Below are 19,126 nucleotides of genomic sequence, written 5' to 3' on the forward strand. Positions count from 1 at the left end.
ATGAACTGAATAGTGTATTAAATGAATATAGCACATTCACATAGGATGTGGTTCTGTAATGTTCACACATTATGTGCCCTACTTCTGTCTGTCTTCTCAGCTGTGGGGGTCTCTTCTGTCAATACAATGGTCTCTAAAAAGAGACTAGGTCTTATTGTCTCTCTTTTGTGTTTTGCTTTTGCGCCTCTTTCGATAGGAGACAAGAAGCCATCTGCCTTAGGACAAAAAGTGCAAGTCTTGCTCATGCACTCACACTGTCTTTGCTCCCCGTCTCCCTCTTCCCTTTTATCACTCCCCAGAATCCCTTTATCTTTCTTTTGAGTGTACAGCTTAAAAGTGTGACTCTCAGACACTGTTTTCCCTTTAGTGCTGGTGTTGCAGTTTAGGTTTTCTGAACTGGATGTTGGTCGTCTATGCTGTTTTGAATTAGCCATAATATATTCTACATTTTGCAACCGTAATCTTTCGTCACATTTTTTAAGAAGTACACTTAGTTGTGTGTGTTGACTAACATGTCAAAGCACATATAAAATACTTTTTTAAAATAATTTTAACTGCAGTGTGTTAATGTTCTAAATAGCGACTGCAAATTACGAATGTGTGATTACAAATGACATGCAACTAAAATTACATTAAAGTAAAATTTAGTTTATTGTGAAATGCTTGTCATTACTTTTGGAAGAAGAATTTAATAAACATTTCAAATGCAAAAGAAGTAACTATGAAATTACATATATAATTGTACTTAAGTACTTAATTGGGCTAAAAATATATATTGTTTTGAAGTATATTATTTAAATTAAATAAATTATTAAATTAAACTATGAAGTGTAGGTATTTTTTACAGGGAACATCAGGATATTATTTTGTATGCTAACGGGCTAATTCGCCATTGGATTTTAGTTGTTGTGGTTTTTATATTTGAATTAAAACCTTATTTTATTCAAATAAACCAATGCCGTCCTCGATGGTGTTAATTTTAATACTTTTAGTACTTGTTAATAGTTAATAGTACATATTAGTCGACCAGTGGAGCACATGTTAACTGCCCTGCCTGTAACCCCCAGCACACAAAAATGTGTCACAGTGGAGTGGAGGTCAGCAGCAATAAAAACCACACCAGCACTTTTTTAGCAATGCTTATACTTTTAGTAAACACAACCCTGACAGACTGCCGCTCACCTGCGCCTGACTTTTCTGGGAAATCAAGAACATCATGTCTCTGAATGTGGCATATCTTGAATATGTGAGCTGTAGCCAGGCTGATTTTCTTCATCTTCAGCATTCACACATTCTGCTCCATCAGTTCTGCTGTATCTTTTAGGCTAGGAAGTCTGATGTGTGTTCAACAGGATGCTTCAGCAAATACCCAGACAGTGTTGCTGGACTCGGCATCAGCCTCCTGCTGAGAGGGGTCACTGTCCCCCAGCCCGAGCATGAGTCAGTGACAAGGGTCCTTTAAGACATGTTGCATTTTACAACTATACATTCTTAAATTTCAAGGTTCCAAATATATATATATTTTTTGTGATGCTACAGAAAATCATTTATGGTTCCCCTGAGTACATTTCAATGATAATTTCTCAAAGGAACCATGACATGAAGAATATTTTAATGATTTAAAGAACCCTTTTCCGCTTTAAAGAAGTTTTTGTGCAATGGAAATACCATCTCAGTCTTTCTACATAAGAATGTGATCTTTAATTCAATGTGGAACTTGCTGTTTCTATGTAATTATTTGAGAAATTTGCTAAATAAAAATCTAAGGAAACCAATCTACAAAATCTTTTGAGTGTACCCTGTGGTTTGTATGGAGACCCTCAAGGGGACATGGTGGTGGAAAAAAATATGAGATATGAGGAAACGTTATATGTCAAATCTTTTGTGTTCTTTTGCTAAAGTATGCTTTCCCCCAAGAAACTTTGTGTTTGCCTGCAAAACTTTTAAGATCAAATCAACGTGTCTCTTTAGGGGCGTTGTAGGTTTGAGTAATAATTTGCACCCTGGTTACATTTGTGTTTTTCGCTATCCACTTTTGATTAGATCACCTGAAATGGATCGAAAGACCAGGTTTAAAAGGGGTCTAAGAAAGTCTGAATCCTGAAACAAGTGATTCCGGCACTATAGGATTATCCCGTGATGCCGGAAAAGGATTGTAAATCTGCTTCAATCCTGATCTGATTTGTTACAATCAGAAGTGTAGAGACTAGAAGGCTAAACCAGTGCTAGACCTGAAAAATACTAAGAGAGAACCTACTCTTCTCAGACTAAATCTCTGATTTTAGGGCTTATAAAGCCTTGCTCTTTGGTTCTTAGCCGCAGGAATATCCTCGCTCAAGGGAACTGCGGTGGAATCGTGTCTGGAAGTGCTGTGTTCTGGATTCCATTGATCCCACTGCAAAAACCTGCTGAGATGTATTTACAAGACTGACACAGTCACTCCATCTCTCCCTCTCTTGCATGGCCATTCTCTCTGAGTGCTGAATGTATGCTATTGTGTGAGACACACTCCTGCCCCCAGGCAGCCCACCCACCATGCCTCCCACCCCCAGCCCTGCCCATGCAGGACCAGGCTGCCCCCCTTCTCATTCGACCCAGATCACCAAGGAGTGGAGGACTTGTCCCCCTTTCCACATTATTCCCTATCTTCCTCTACAGAGGGGATGCAGGCTCTTCCGAGGCCCAGGGCCCAGGTTGTTGGCACTAAGGGGTCAGCGAAGGGTGAATTAGCCCCTCACAAAGCCAAGCAGAAGGACTGTAAGCACCAGGAGCTGTTGGCGTTAGCTCTGGGGGTGAATCTGGGCAGTAAGTGTGCCTTCCTATGGAAGCCTCTAAAGATTTTGGCTTGTTCACAGATCAACTCGTCACCACTGAGCAGACGGGCCACAATCAGGGACAGACCGGAGAAACACTGCCACTATGAGAAGATCCACAACTTTAAGGTGGGTGCTGTTTGTGTTATGTTTATATCATGCTGAAATTATGGTAATTACACCAACATTTGGGGTCTATTAAAAAAAAAAAAAAAAAAAAAATATATATATATATATATATATATATATATATATATATATATATAGATCATATTTTTCTTTATTAATACATGTTAATCTATATGATGTTAATATTGAGCATACTGAAGATATTTTGTGGAGCCTTGTGCATATATATATTTGGCATTAACATAAGGTTGTTTGAAACTAGGGATGTCAACGATTAATCGATGATCGATTAATTGTCGATAAGAGATGCAATCGATTAAGGCTATGGATGGTCGGTTAACCGATTCAATGTTGGGCTGCGTGCGGCTCATGCGCACTCAACACGTGCGAGCGGCTGTGAGTGACGGTGACGATATATAAAAGCATCATCATTCATTCACAATGTACAAATTAAGCTTTTAATGTGATTTAAACTTTAAAGTACATTAAAATAGAAACAACATAAAATTCTTCAACATTAAATGCTATAGAAATGTAGTTACTAATCATTTCATCAGATAACTGTTTTATATCGTCCGCTTTGCAGGGCTGCGGGACACAGTGACAGGACAGGTAGTCTATTCATTCCTACAACTTGTTAATTAATTCCTACGAATTATTAATGTGCCAATTGTCCATGTTTCATTAATTTTGTTCCCTAAATAACCCATGATTTAAGTGAAATAAGGGAACAAATTAATAAATCGAACGAATTCTTAATTCATGAAATCTTTAATTTCCCTTCCCATGTTTACCACAGTAAGAGATGCGAAAACAGTTATTAAAAGCGAAAGATAATAAAATAAACCTGGGAAATTAGAGGGTTAGACTATGAAGATTTAGGAAAAGAAACAATGCCTAAATATACTGAATTTGTGGAAATTCGTGACCAACCGGCAAACCAGAACAAAGCCGCGTAAATGAAGACTATGGGGTCCAAAAGCATGGTCGCGATCTAACATTTTCCAGTTAACCTATTATTCCTCTAATAAACAAAGCTTTTATACCACACTTGTCATAATCAGATCTTATCATTTCTAAATAAATAATTGCTGGATTCAAAACAGCGATTAATAGGCGCTGTGACCGACACATTCCTGGAGCATTCAGTTTAAATAGACCGTAGTATACCGGTCCACTCTGCTGTTATGCCAAGGACGTTTTTGCTCATATGAAGAGGATCATCTTTTCCGTCTATATGCGAATGCGTGTTAAGTACAAGCCTAGTTTACATTATAAATAATAGTTTAACATTCAAATACATTGCGAATATGGAAACATTTCGATTTGTGCCGAATGAGACATGAGCAATAACCTCCAAATAAATCTAGCCAAAGCCGCGCTCGCTCATCCTCGTCTGCACGCATGCACTGTCACGATCTAATGCGCTGTATGCCGGGTTTTTAAAAATCTGACATTTTCTAGGACAGAATCCAGCAGGATCAAATTAATGTGAGCAACTGTGTTTTGGTGCAGCAGCGCCGATGTAGTTCACTTAATGTGCAGCGCAGTCACACGCGCTCCACATTTCGGATAAATTTATACAATAATGTCAGTTGAAAACATTGCAATTGTGCTTTAAAATACAACAACGAGCACCACAAAACCATTTAAAGATGCGCGTTCAGCGTTCTCCGTGCGGGATTGGAAACTGTCAACAAAGTAAAATGACCTCAAAAGTATGGCGCGCTCTCTTCATTTTATCAAATGATCATAATCGCATCTATTCATTTTATAATCCTGCTACTAGCATTTTATTCAGACTAAAACCTCTTTAATTCAAGTGAGAAAGCGTTTTGTGTGTGTGTGTGTGGCTTTTGCACATCCTGTCATACCGCTGACTGCGTGCCTGCAATAGATGCATTTTGCAGTATTATGGTTAACGATTAATCGATTAATTGATCGTTAATTTAAACGACGATCGATCATGGAAATAATCGAAATTTGACATCCCTATTTGAAACTGTTGCTTCATACAAATGTTTATGTGCTGACAGCATTTAAATGCACATACACATACCATGAGCCTTGTGTCAATAAGCGTAAATCTATCATATGGGCCTAATTGACTAGGCTTTTAATTCATTAACAGCACTATTGACTGATTGGATTCATCGCACAAATCAATAGCCTCTTGCTGCCGAGCTGCTCAATGGCCTCTCCTTTTTCATGCCTTTTCAGCTTCTGAAAAATGACTGAGACTGAGAATGAACACAGTGTGCCATCATCTGGCTTCCTTTTTAAACTCCGAAAGAGCCAAACAAAGCAATCAGCGTGTCGCTTTTAAAGCTTCCTCATTATGTCAGCAGCAGTCATGAGAGCATCATGGATTGTTCAGTATCAACTCCCACATGAGAGTTCTTACAGAGGCTGTGTTCCAAAACCTAGTGAGCTCACTCAGTAGGTAGCACTTTAAAGTATCAGTGGTGCGTTCCCAATGCAAAGGGAACGTAATTTATGCTGGCTCATGAGATATTTTGTTTTGGACAAATGTATCAATCTAAAAAGCATCATAATTATTTAGATACTAAAGGTAAACAATAAATAATTAAATGAATTGTTAAGAAATAAAATAAAATGTATAAAATAAAATAAACATTATTATTTTTTAATTAAATATCATATTTGGCCAGATTTATCCATCAAAAAAATATTAGTGCTGTCAAAATTAGCGCGTTAACGCATTCGATTAATTTGAAATATTTAACGCGTTAAAGAAAAATAACGCAATTAACGCGGTTGCAGTTTTTTTTATTTCCAGTTGTGGCCTATGTGTGTTCAACTTGCAAAGAAATATGGATAAGACCAAGGAAGGACTTTTAGACGGAAAGTTTCAGTATAAAACTCTGCCGGATTACTCTTCAGTCTGCCACAAGAAACTTTACTCTTCATTTAGTCTGCCACAAGAAACAGCAACATTAAAATCATGAACTCAAATGTCATTGTTTAAAAAAAAAAAAACAATGACTGTAACAGTGCGTAAATCAGACCTTTCTGTAACGCTAACGTTAATAAGCTTAAACGAAAATAACAAAATAATTGTGTAGCGGAGTATTTTTTGTTCACAGTGCCGCGAACTGTCAATCACCCCTGTACGCGTGCATCACTGTCCTCCTCGCAGCTGCAGCAACTTGCGCTCTCTCTCTTCATCAAGCTTTAAAACAAAAAGGGGACAAAAAGATCTTATTGTCTTTGTGCATAGGCTATAGATTAATTAGATAAATGAATATCTAAATTTGTGCCTTGCCGTCTACGGTATTTTTTTAGAACTTAGAAGAAAGATGCTGCAGCCAATGAACAGCCAGCGGGGGCTGCAGGACGACTCAACCTCCGCAGACAGTTTTTAATGTTTATCAGACAATAAATACTCAAGATTTTGCTTTAGTATAACTCACAACGAGTTTCACACACCTTTTCCGGCCACGTTGAGTTGTTGACACTTACAGTGGGAAAAGCGACACATGCACTATTCACTTGTGTAACTTAAGGGTGAATGGGTAATGTAGTTTCTGCTCTGGGTGGGATGAATTAGGAAGCTTGCATTGTGAAGGGCGCTCTGAAAATCGGCAGTGCAGGTAAAAGATTAAAACCTCTATTAAAACAGATGTCCAAATGAGCGTACCGGTACGCTACAAGCACGTTCTGGGCGCACGGAGAGGTGGCGGTACGCTCAAGAGCTATATTTGGAAGTGGCCGTACTGAGTATACTGGTGCGTACTGGCCCACTTAAAGCACTGGCAATGACTATACTTTGGAATTTTTTTGCAGTCCACTTAGAATTCAACATGGAAATCATTTTTGTTTTTTATTGGCATTGATTGTTTTGAAATTCAAATGGCACTTACATGCCTGTGTTTTTATTTCTGTAATAAATATGGCTTTCAAGCCAACAGTTAATTTGGAGGATATTGATGGTTTATTGCAGGTATGTTGTTTACATGAGAAAATCTGTGTTACAAGTTAAACAAAAATTCCAATAAACAATCATATTTTGAATTTAAATAGTTTCTTTGTCTTGAGTTTACATTAATTATTTACATTTTACATTTACATATCCAAAAAGTTTCAGTCTTTTAATTGCGATTAATCGCGATTAATTGTAAAAAATTGTGCGATTAATTAGTTAATTTTTTTTAATCGATTGACAGCACTAAAAAATATACATCCCAGAATGTGCTGTTACAAGCTTGTAGGAAAAGTACATTCAAGATGACAGACAATAATAAAAATATTTATTATTGATTGTAAATACTTAATAATAATAATAATAAGAAGAATTATAAAAATAATTATTTTGATACTAAAAGTAATCAAATTAAATGTAATTGCTTAAAAAAAAGTTAAACAAAATAAAACTAGACCTGACTTTTACCCAAATAAAATAAAACTAATGTAATAAACTACACTAAAATAAATACAATAAAATATAAAACATTCAATAAAACTCAAACAAACTGCCTACTGCATATTGCTATGTGTATTGAGTGCTATTTATTTACTATGCAGCATCTTTGCCCTATCTAGGGTACAGATCAGTCACTTATAAGGTGACATTCCAGCTTGATTCTGGAACAGCTGCTACAGTAGTTCTAGACTGAGATGAAAAGTACTCTCATTATGATAATTCTGTTTCAGCATTCACACACTTGGGCTTTGTTCCAAAACTCATGTGTTTTGGCAGCACAAGGGTGTGCATGGGAACATGCTTTGCGCCTGACTTCCAGCAGCTTGGTAACAGATGCCAGACACAGTAATTTCCCCTCACAAACATGTAATCTGACTCACGTGAATCATCATTCTAAAAATCAGGGCTGTCATCACAGGGGGTCCAACCTATCTACATTATTTTGGTACAACCCCCTAGCCTTTACCTCGGCTTGATTATTTCCTCAGGACTTTGGGTAGGAGCAGTTTTATCTCTGAAGTTCTTCCTGCCATCAGACTGACCCTTGAGTGCTTGGTTGCTCTCTGATGGTTTGACAGAGAAGGTGGAGATGACACTTCACAGAAGTTCAATCAATAGCTTCACTCGTCACTGGCTGTGGTTTCCCACATCAAATCATGAGTCAGTTTAAATACAATTTTGGAGCTATGACCCAAGAGCTATTATAGTGTACAAACACGTTGCCATGGTAATGGTTCCATGATGACGGACAACAAAGTTTTAATAACTTTAGTCACATTTTCAGGTCATTTCCTGAAACTTCTTTGATCATTGTACTGTGAATTGTTTTATTTAATATTTGTGTTTTGTTTATTTGGTTTTATTTATTTTGTTTTTTATTTTGTTTTGTTTTTCTTTATATTTTGTTTTGTTTTTCTTTATATTTTGTTTAGAATTTCCTGAGGCAAGTGGCAAATTGAAATAAAATCGTTTTTATTTGATGTTTTGTGTTTTGTTTAGATTTTTGTTTTGGGTTTTATTTATTTGTTTTATATTTAGTTGTTATGTTTTTTGTATGTTGTGTTTTCACAGCTATGTTGTTCTGTTTTGTTTTTCTGAGGTAAGGTGGCAAACTGAAATTCAATAAAAAAAAATGAATGAAAATTTTATTGAATCGAATTAAGAAAATAGAATACTGAACTTAAACAATGTTGGACAGTAATGGTAACTGCCAAATTTGTTGAAATAATAATGCCAGTGGTTCTTTCCCACAAAATACAGCTATGAATGTGAAGTCCAATGCTTTTGTCCAGTCTGTATGTTTGTCTAGTCCAAGTGAGAGATACTCTGGAAATATAATCATTCAAGTTCTGTGGAACTTTCATTATGAGCTTTAGCTGGAAATGAAAATGTAGAGATGAATGAATCACTGGATTAATATGTGTGTATGTATGTGTGTTTTCAGTGTGTGTTTGACTTACAATGACTGCTTTGTCTTTGGTGTAGGTGCACACCTTCAGAGGGCCACACTGGTGTGAATACTGTGCAAACTTCATGTGGGGTCTTATCGCCCAGGGCGTCCGTTGCTCAGGTAACCCTCCACCAATCTCAAATAAAGTGTGCATCAGAATTATGGCACCAGCCAAGGAGCATAATTCATATCAAATTACAATCCAAAGGCTGCTTAGGGTCCAGATAATTTATCGTGCCATTCTGGGAACAATGCCTAATTGGCTGTAGAACTTTTCCAACGTGCAGTGGCAACCCGAGGCTAAATACTGAAAGTGATACCTGGGACAATAAAGGCTTTAACTAGTATGCTGATGTGTGGGAATTTTGCATTCCTCAATGACACCTGGTCCAAACCAGTTGAGTGCCTTCTGATGAGTGTTGACTATTTATAGTGTGTACACTATAGAGTACTGTGAGAGAGGCACACCCAGGTAAACCAGGACAGTCTTCTTGTAGTAATGCCAATTGCATCAGGCTACACTTCCAATCACACAGATAAACATATCTAAAAAGATCCATGGATGCACACACACAACTGTACTGTATGAAAAAATATGACACTTTATTGATTGTTATGTAGAAGTGATGTATATGATTTAAACAATAGCTTTATAATATATACAGTAGTTAAATTCTTTCAACTTAAAAAAATTTGTATCATGAACTAACAATTTTTGCAGGAATTATTTTCATCCAGGTGAATATAGGTGAATTTATAAGTAAACTATTGTTATTATTGTTGTCTTATATTGTTCATTTAGGTTTGATCGTAATACATGAACTAATGTTAAAAGGATAGTTAACAAAAATACTCCTATGACCCTATGATATATTTAAAAAAATGAACCTATATTATACTAATACTAATATTATTAGAATTGTAAAACAGTTTGTAGGTCGGAAAGGAGGAGGCGAACATTCACATGAAACTTTAATAACAAAATAAACACAAAACAGCGCGACAAGCCCCTCACGCACAAACAGAACCAAAACACAAAATAAGGTCCTCTCTCGTCTTTCACTGTTGTTACTCCTCCTTTTATCCTTCCAGAGCTCCTTCGTGGGACTCGAGACTGGTGAGTGGTGCAGGTGTCACTCATTAACCGCTCCGTTCCCACGGCTCCCGGCCCCGCCCCACTCGTCACAATGATAAATTATTGTTCATTAATTAACTAGATAATATGTGTCATAAAAGTATTGTTCATTAATATTTCATGTAAGCTGTGGCATTAAGTAAGTAATAATTAGGCAGAAAGTTATTATTGCAAAAATAAACCCTGACAGTGTGATCTTGTATCACCCTTAAGTGTTTTGTTTTGTTTTGTGAGGCATCCTTAACTGTTTTCAGTACAGGATGTTCCTAGATGTGGCCTAGATAAACAAATCCACCTTAATTCCATGATTACGGGCTTTGCTCAGATCTCATGTTAACATGGAGCTGGTTATTGTTTGACATCACTTTCCCAAAACACTCAGTACATAAACTCAGTCCAGTCACAAGGCTTCAATGTTGGTTTTTCACACTGTAAATGGTCTCATCCATTCAGGCCATTATCCAAGCCTTTTGTTTTCACACAGGAGCCTCTCCTCTTTCACTCTGGCCCCCAGGCAAGCCAGTGTCATCAGACACATTGAGAATTCGAGCGGAGTTGAATGTGTCCTCAGGCTCATACGGAAGAACACAGAGAGTTTGTCTTTTTGTCTTCCTTGTTTTTTTTTTTGTCTCAATGCCCCAGAGATGTGAAGGAGGGCTCCATGCAGGCAGTTAAACTGACAGAAAGTGTGATTAATGACATTTCTGAGGATGAGGAATAGTAGGACGGCATGTGCATGCTACTGGAGACACACAGAGAAGACAGAACACCCTACTACCACATTCCCCTACATACACACACCGTCCCAGTGTCAAAGCAGGGTATAAAACTAGGATTCTTACAAGTTAAATGACATAAAACTTGTTCACATGTTCTAATTGTGGAGTTAAAGAGAGAGTTTTGCATCACTGGTAGTAAAGCTCTTTCAACTGCAATTTTAAGTAGATTTGACATTTTCTGATGAAAATATGAGGACTATGTGAAATGTAAACATCGCCACTGAGAGTAGGTTGTTGCTATGTGGTTGCTAGGTTGCTTACTCTCTTAAGTTAAAAAAAAAAGTTTAATGATGCTCTGATCTTTATATATTCTGTTAACAATATATAATCGTTCAAACACTTATGCCATATAGTTTGAGGTATAATTAATGTCTATAGAACAACTTGTGTGGGGCACATTAACACATGGTGAGGTTTAATACTATTATATATAAAAATTATTATTATTTTATTTTTTTATTTTTTTATTTCAAATATCAAACCCTGAGTATGAGCATAGTAGTAATATGGAAAATGCTTTACAATACTTTTACAGCATTGTTTGTACTTATACTAATTATTATTATTATTTTATATTTTATGCATATTGAGAATAATATCAGTTGATATACAATGAACAAGTAGTTTTAAAAACATTGCTTGAAATAAAAACAAATATGATTTTAGTGTGAAAACATATTCTTTTACTGTTCATCTCACCTTTCTTGCAGTGATACATACACTTTGATTTACTAGAACAAATAGTATAAATACTACATTTCGAACTTAAAGTTCACCCAAAAATGAATATTGAATGATTTTAGTTTTAGTTAACTTGTAATGGAAGTGGATGAGACCAGTCCATGAATGGTTTAAGTAGTATAGCCACAAAAAGTAATAATTAAATAGGGTAACACTTTATTTTAAGGTGTCCATGTTACACGTTACATGTATTTACTAATATAACAACAATTAATTATGCATAATTACGTGGAAGTAACCCAAAGCCAATCCTAACCCTAACCATATAATAGTTAATTAATATTTCTCAGTACTTAAATGTATAATTACACTGTAACAATAAAATACCTTAAAATAAAGTGTAAGGTTATATAGTTATATACTGTAAGTTCATGATACCTATGCAATAAGTACTGTTAACAAATTTAACTTTATAGTGTTGCTGAAAAACAGAACTTTTTCAGAACTTTATGGCCACAGATTCCTTATGGTGCTTCAAATGAACAAAATATGTGACTATCTGACACAAAAATTCAGTCTTGACTCATTGTATTTGGGGGCCAGAGGAGAATTGTTTTTCAATTTAGCAGGTGTCCGTCACGCAGAGGAAGCTGATATATACTTGCACTCACGTATGTGTATGTATGAGTCGCTCAAGGTTACGCTCTCAGATTGACAGAGCCACAAACAAACAGCAGCATGTGACACATATTCTGACAATGTACCACCCAGTTTGACTGACACACACCTGTTTACCCCTGAAGATATACCCTCCATCAGATCCCTAGACACACACACGTAGACGCTTTGGGCCTCCATTCTCTCGGAGCCTGTCTTCTTGCCTCTTTGGAGACAACAGGGTCACACTCTTCTAACCTTTTGACCTGTTACTCTTGCAGACTGCGGGCTGAACGTGCACAAACAGTGCTCCAAACTAGTGCCCAGCGACTGTCAGCCGGACCTCCGCAGGATCAAGAAGGTCTTCAGCTGCGATCTCACCACACTGGTCAAAGCCCACAACACGCCAAGGCCGATGGTTCTGGACATGTGTATCAAAGAGATCGAGCACAGAGGTACTGGAACATTTTAACATGGAGATCTCAGGCTGCACCTGTGGCCTTCAGTAAGGCACTTAATCACTGTCTGTAGGCAGCTGCCCTCTGCTCTGACGTCTCCTTGTCATATATCAAGGTGTGCAAAAAGAAGAATCCTTAGATAACTAACCTAAAACAGCAGGGAGAGGACCAAACATTCTCCACATTTTGACTTATTGGGTGATGCCTCCAATAAAGAGAGCATTCTTTGAGAAATTAGTTCATATGTTAGCCAACCGGCTTTCGGCTTGCTTTGTTTAAGAGAAAAATATGCTGAAATATGCTACTTTCCATAGATTTTTTGTTTTATAAAAGTTTAAACAATTATGTATTGACAGCCCTAGTTTTACATTGTTAGAAATATATTAAAAAAAAAAATGTATAATGACAGTATAAAATCCTCAAATTAAATTTTGCATATACATTTTTTCTTATCATACAATTTTTTTACTTGCACAGTCTTTACGCATGAAATTATATAGCTGCTTTTGTATTTTATGAAGATGGTCCCTCACAAGGCGATCCTTCTTACAATTAGAAAATAAATACAGTAGATAGAAAGTGATTTTCAAATTTAGCCAAAATACTGAAAGCCTATTTTAGTTTAATCTTAAAACGAGTCAAGGACTATAGAACAGTTCCATATATATTTTCCATAATGAAAGACACACGTGTGATTTGATGATAGATCAACTAGGCAAGATGCAAAATATCGTAAGCATAATCAAAAGATGAACTGATTTTCTGATTACCGTATTTTTCGGACTATAAGTCGCACCTAAGTATAAGTCGCATCAGTCCAAAAATACGTCATGATGAGGAAAAAAACATATATAAGTCGCACTGGACTATACGTCGCATTTATTTAGAACCAAGGACTGAGAAAAAGAATTACGGTCTCCAGCCGCGAGAGGGCGCTGTAGACAGTAATGTTTTCTCTTGGTTCATTTCTCTTGGTTCATGTCAATTTAATTTAGATAAATAAGTCGCACCTGACTATAAGTCGTAGGACCAGCCAAACTATGAAAAAAGTGCGACTTATAGTCCGGAAATACGGTAGTTGTTGGTTTCAGCCCTAGTTTGGTTAATACTAATTTACATGTTTACCTCCAGTTCCACAGACTGGATGGTTGAAGTAAATAATATGTGTTACTTCTTCTTCTTCCAGGTTTGAAATCAGAGGGTCTCTACAGAGTGTCAGGCTTCACAGACCACATTGAAGATGTCCGGCTGGCCTTCGATAGAGGTTTGTATTATTATCAAACCTAATGTAATCAGGTACATCATAGGTGTTCAGCAAACATTTGCTTACATGCTTCAGTAAACTCACAATCCTTTATATCACTGTTATTTTATCCACAAGCAACCTGGATGGAAAACCCCATGCTTTTCCATTCAAAACAATGCATTGTTGATACAGTATAGTGATTAATCTGTTATTCACAACAGATAACTAATTCTACTTTGCAGATGGTGAGAAAGCAGACATCAGTGCCAACATGTACCCAGACATCAATATAATCGCCGGAGCTCTGAAGCTTTATTTGCGAGATCTGCCCATTTCAGTCATCACATATGACGTCTACTCCAAATTCATACAAGCAGCCAGTAAGAGACTTATAACTATGTATTAATTATAAAATATCAATTATACATCAGTTAGAATTAACTAGAATCTTACTCTTCTATTCTGTTTTGATGATCATAATTTTTTTAACAACTTTGATCTTTTCATCTTTCACATATTTTATGAAAATGAATAAATTAATGACAATTAATTAGTACATTTATGAATGAATGGATCCAATCAATCAAACGTGACGAAACCACTTATAATGTTACAAAAGAATTATATTTCCAATAGATGCCGTTTTTTTTTTTTTTACTTTAAATTTTTCAAAGAATTGTGAGAAAAAAAATCCCATGATTTCTCCGATTTTGGACTTTGCTATAACATCATGGAACAGGGGACAGTTTTAGCAGAGAAACAGCCTTTGAACAATTCTAAACAGTGTTTTTTTTTTTTTTTTTTACATTTTCTGTTATCAGAAATAACAGACCCTGATTCTAGACTGGAGGCAGTTCATGATGGTCTTCTCCAACTTCCTCCTGCCCATTATGAAACCCTGCGGTATCTGATGACACACCTGAAGAGGTAAAATGGCAAATGTATTGAATTTCCACATACATTTACTGCTCCCTCAGGTGCCGGCCCCATAGTTCATTACATGGCTCTGTACCTCTTAGAGCCGGTGGGTGTTCAGGGTTTTGTTCCATTCCTCCCTGCAGCTTCATAGAGTGATTTTACTTCCTGTCACCGTGGAATATAAAACTTATAAGACTGATTAGAAGGAAACAGGAAACGAAATACGGCACTTTAGCTCGTCAGGAATTAAAAAACGTACGCAGTGATCCTCAAGGATTTGTACTTTACTTCTAACTTGCCGAGCCAGCTTTGTCACATTTCCCCAACCATGGAAAGTATATCAGTTTGCATGTTTATTATCAATATTGTATCGTCTGAGGTGTTTTTTCCACATCTTTTCACTGTTTTTCAGGGTCACCATGCACGAGAAGGACAATTACATGAACTCCGAGAACCTAGGAATCGTTTTTGGCCCGACGCTCATGCGGCCCCCGGACCAGAACGCGCTCGCCACTCTCAACGACATGAGATACCAGAAACTGATAGTTCAGCTCCTGATAGAGCATGAGGACATCTTGTTCTAAACAGCTGAAATGAAGACATCTTTTAAAGACTTTAAAGAGCGTGTACATACACATTTGTGCTGAATACAGAGTTCGTTATTATTGATGGGCATTTTGTTTAAAGGAATAGTTCACACAAAAATGTAAGTTTGCAGAAAATTTGGATGTAGGTGAGATTGTTTCTTCATCAGAAAAGATTTGGAGAAATGTAGCATTGCATCACTTGCTCACTGATGGATCCTTTGCAGTGAATGGGTGCCGTCACATTCAGAGTCCAAACTGCTGATAAAAACATCACAATATTCCACAAGTAATCCACATGAATCCAGTCCATCAATTAAGATAAAAGCTCTTAACAAGATGTTAAATGATGATGTTTATTGATAAAATGGAGTTGTGTGGATTGCTGTGATGTTTTTATCAGCTGTTTGGACTCTCATTCTGACGGCACCCATTCACTGCAGAGCATCCATTGGTGATTAAGCGATGTAATGCTAAAATTCCCCAAATCTGTTCTGATGAAGAAACAAACTAATCTAAATCTTGGATGGCTTAGAGGGCGATTCAATTTTAAGCAAATTAGCATTTTTGGGGGGTGTATTCCTTTAAATCACAGAACCTTTTTTATCTGATGTGAGATAACTATGGTGCATTGACCTTGATGCTCTACAGGATAAACTCTATGAACCTATGGTCAATTAGCATTGCAAAACTGACATATTGTCAATTATGATTAAGTGTGTGTGTTTGTGTGTGTGTTTATATATATATATATATATATATATATATACATACATACATAAGGTTGGTGATGGCAAGGCAATTTTGATCATGTTCAAAGCACTTTTTAATTTTACATGGAGTGTGTAAATATTTTTATTTTGTTTTTGTTCACTAATGCTGTATTTACCTATGCCTCCTTCAAATTATTATTTTTTTTTTCCGCCCTGACAACAATTAAGTAATCTCTGTCATCACCTTGTGAATGGACAAAATGGTTCTGGGATCTTTTAATTAGTGCTTGTTCCTCCCTCCTTGGACCATTGTTGCTAAACAAAATTGTGTGTATTGTGTTCATCTTGGACTCCTGGGGTGAATTCAGCCATTCACCTAAAAAAAAAAATAATAATAATAATCCACAAATGGTACCGTCACCTTGATTTGAGTTTATTGATAAAATATCTTTCTCCGATTTTTTTTTAAAGCTATTTCTTTGAAAAATGATTGTAATTATGATTGTAATTTATCAAATGCTGATTTATTAAATTATGTAAATCTGGTTACTTTTCAATCTTGATTCTCAACTTATTGACAGTCAAAATGAACTTCTTAAAGTAGTCTGTGTATTATTACTTGAAGTTGCAACACCTAACATTTGCAGTATGTGAAATATTTTGCTGTAATTAGTGCTTGGTCAGCTCTCTTTAGGCGTTGGTTTTCTCCAAGCTCGGTTTTCTTGTTCCAAATTCAAGGGTGTGAACGGCAGCATTGTTTTAGTATCCGACAGCTGAGCTGGTATATGCCCCAAAGTGACTTTTTCACCAAATCACAGGTGAAGTGAGAACCTGAAACCGGCTTCCCGAGGGCAGCTCCAGAAGTTTAACAAACCAATAAGAGAGCGGAAGGAGGGCGTTTGAGCAGCAGGTGAACTATAAATGAATGAATTCATCACTCAGTATAGTTTAGACAGAGGGATGCAACATTATGTGATGTTGTAAAGATATAGACAGAAAAGCTACAAGGTTGTTCTGCTGGATGTTTTCTTAAAAAGAAACAAAAAACTCGACAGTCTCTGACTAACATTAACACACCTGAAGCTGAGGTGAGTGTTTCTGAAGGCTGTAGATTTGTTAAAAAAATGAATAAATTACAGTTTATCTTGAGGTCATAGATAGATAGATAGATAGATAGATAGATAGATAGATAGATAGATAGATAGATATATTCTCACTTAAAATGTCAACATTAAAGTGATGAGTTTGGCTAGATAGATAGATAGATAGATAGTAATGAAAATACATTGTATGTATAAGAAAAAATACATAAATCAAATATAGTTTGTAAACATTTTATAAACGATAATAATATGCCTTTCAGTGTATATTGAAGAATTAGAATGGCAGACAGATACTCCTGGTGGAAAAACTTGAGTGGAAAAAACAAGAAGCATTTTAAAGAAGGCCAGCACGAATCTGGAAATGCGGACAAGACGTCAGTGAAACAGAGCGGCAGCGAGAACAAGAACGGAAGTCTGATCAGCGGCGAGACGTACGACGACTCTCGGCTGGAGCCTGGCTTCAGTGAACACACGTGCCGGAGGAACTGGACAGTGTCACGGTCTGGCCGTTTTAAGGAGAAAAGAGTGCGGGTCACCATGCCCGAAAACAACTTTTATGACAAAAACATTGCGGCAGCAAAGTAACTAGCCAGTTATTTTTTTCTGTTTGTAGCCTACTAAATGAACCTGTTTACACTGCGAGCACGCGACGCGTCTTCTGGAATTGTGGATGGAATCTTGAGAAGTTCGTCTTGTTGCTGGAGCGACGTTCGCTTGTGGTGTAGAGAGGATGTTAATGAAGAAAACCCTCATTCGGTGGAGGCGTGGAGCCATTGACTCAATAACACCTGTTACATTCTACAGTAACCTGGGTTTTGTCTCTGCTGAAGGACGCTGAACGCTTCATATGCATTTTTCATTTAGGCGTATTTGCAAAAAGAAAGACATAGCCTACTGTAGGTATACTCTATAGATGTAAGTAGTTATTATTGTTTGTCTGTTTGTAGTCTTTTATTTATTATTCACAAAGGGGAGTTTTAAAGGAAACCTTTTTTTATTGAAGGATATCCAGAAGATATGATGTAAATGTTTACCCTTTCTGTATGAGGATAGATTTGGTTTGATTAACAGTAGCCTACTAAATGTTGCCCCACTGAGAAGTTATTCGTTTGGATGTTTTATCCAAGGTGATTTGAGACGGATATGAAACGGATCTACTGGTGCGAAATGAAATAGAACTGTGAATTTAACTTACGTAACTTACGTTTATGTAACTGTGCCATAGTGAAAGAATGGAATGCTGTTAAGCATGACTCTTGAGTAAATGCTGTTGTTTGCAAATAACTTTACACACCACGCTAGTTATCTGCATTAGGTGTGATGATGACTATGCCATCTGTCAATGAAAGGCCACTTGACTGCATTGTGAGTGCCTCTTGTTTCCTCTTGTGTGTGTGTGTGTGTGTGTGTGTGTATATATATATATATATATATATATATATATATATATATAATACTGTGCTAAAGTCTTAAGTTATTGGTATTTTCACCAACAACGACAGCAAAAGGTTTTAGGTCAGTTATTTCTATCGTTTGCTGTAGTGTCAGCAGAAAATTTCATGTTTACATTTCCAAACATTCCTTTCGCCATTAATTGTAATATTCCAGTGATATTTTTGTTTGCACAAGGAGTCTGACATCAGGCAGTGCTGCACACAGAGATCTGATCTCAGCATCATCCAGTCTGTCTGGGACTGCATGAGGAATCAGGAAAAAAAAAAACTGAGACAGACTAAAATCTAGAAGAACTGTGGCAACGTCTCCAAGACACTTGAAGAAACCTTCCTCCAAAGCAACCTGAAAAACGAAGTGCGAGTGTTTTAAACGCAAAGGGTGGTCGCACCAAATGTTGATTTTATTTAGTTAATAGAGGTTAACAGATAAATAGAATCGATTTATGACATAATTTCTTAAAATCAGTCTGTTTTTTCTGATTCTTCATGTCATTTCAGATCAGATCTCTGTGTGCAGCACTGGCTGTTGTCAGACTCCTTGTGCACACAAAAATATCACTGG

General features: G+C 36.6%; 1 protein-coding gene and 1 long non-coding RNA gene across 2 annotated transcripts in view; both read left to right on the forward strand.

Annotated features, from left to right (window-relative positions):
* Positions 1–15,547, forward strand: part of LOC113060180 (beta-chimaerin) — a 56,324-nt gene extending 40,777 nt beyond the window's left edge. The window contains exons 7-13 of the mRNA XM_026229068.1: positions 2,856–2,942; positions 8,872–8,956; positions 12,370–12,543; positions 13,733–13,810; positions 14,035–14,172; positions 14,614–14,719; positions 15,123–15,547. Coding sequence (XP_026084853.1) covers positions 2,856–2,942; positions 8,872–8,956; positions 12,370–12,543; positions 13,733–13,810; positions 14,035–14,172; positions 14,614–14,719; positions 15,123–15,294 — 840 coding nt within the window. The 3' untranslated portion in view covers positions 15,295–15,547. The remainder of the gene's footprint in view (positions 1–2,855; positions 2,943–8,871; positions 8,957–12,369; positions 12,544–13,732; positions 13,811–14,034; positions 14,173–14,613; positions 14,720–15,122) is intronic.
* A 1,417-nt stretch (positions 15,548–16,964) lies between these two features.
* LOC113059645 (uncharacterized) lies at positions 16,965–18,473 on the forward strand. The gene is made up of 2 exons (XR_003278117.1): positions 16,965–17,095; positions 17,371–18,473. It is a non-coding gene; the product is annotated as an uncharacterized LOC113059645 (long non-coding RNA).
* The last annotated feature ends 653 nt before the right edge of the window (positions 18,474–19,126 follow it).

Source organism: Carassius auratus, chromosome 41 (assembly GCF_003368295.1).
Source record: "Carassius auratus strain Wakin chromosome 41, ASM336829v1, whole genome shotgun sequence".
NCBI lineage: Eukaryota > Metazoa > Chordata > Actinopteri > Cypriniformes > Cyprinidae > Carassius > Carassius auratus.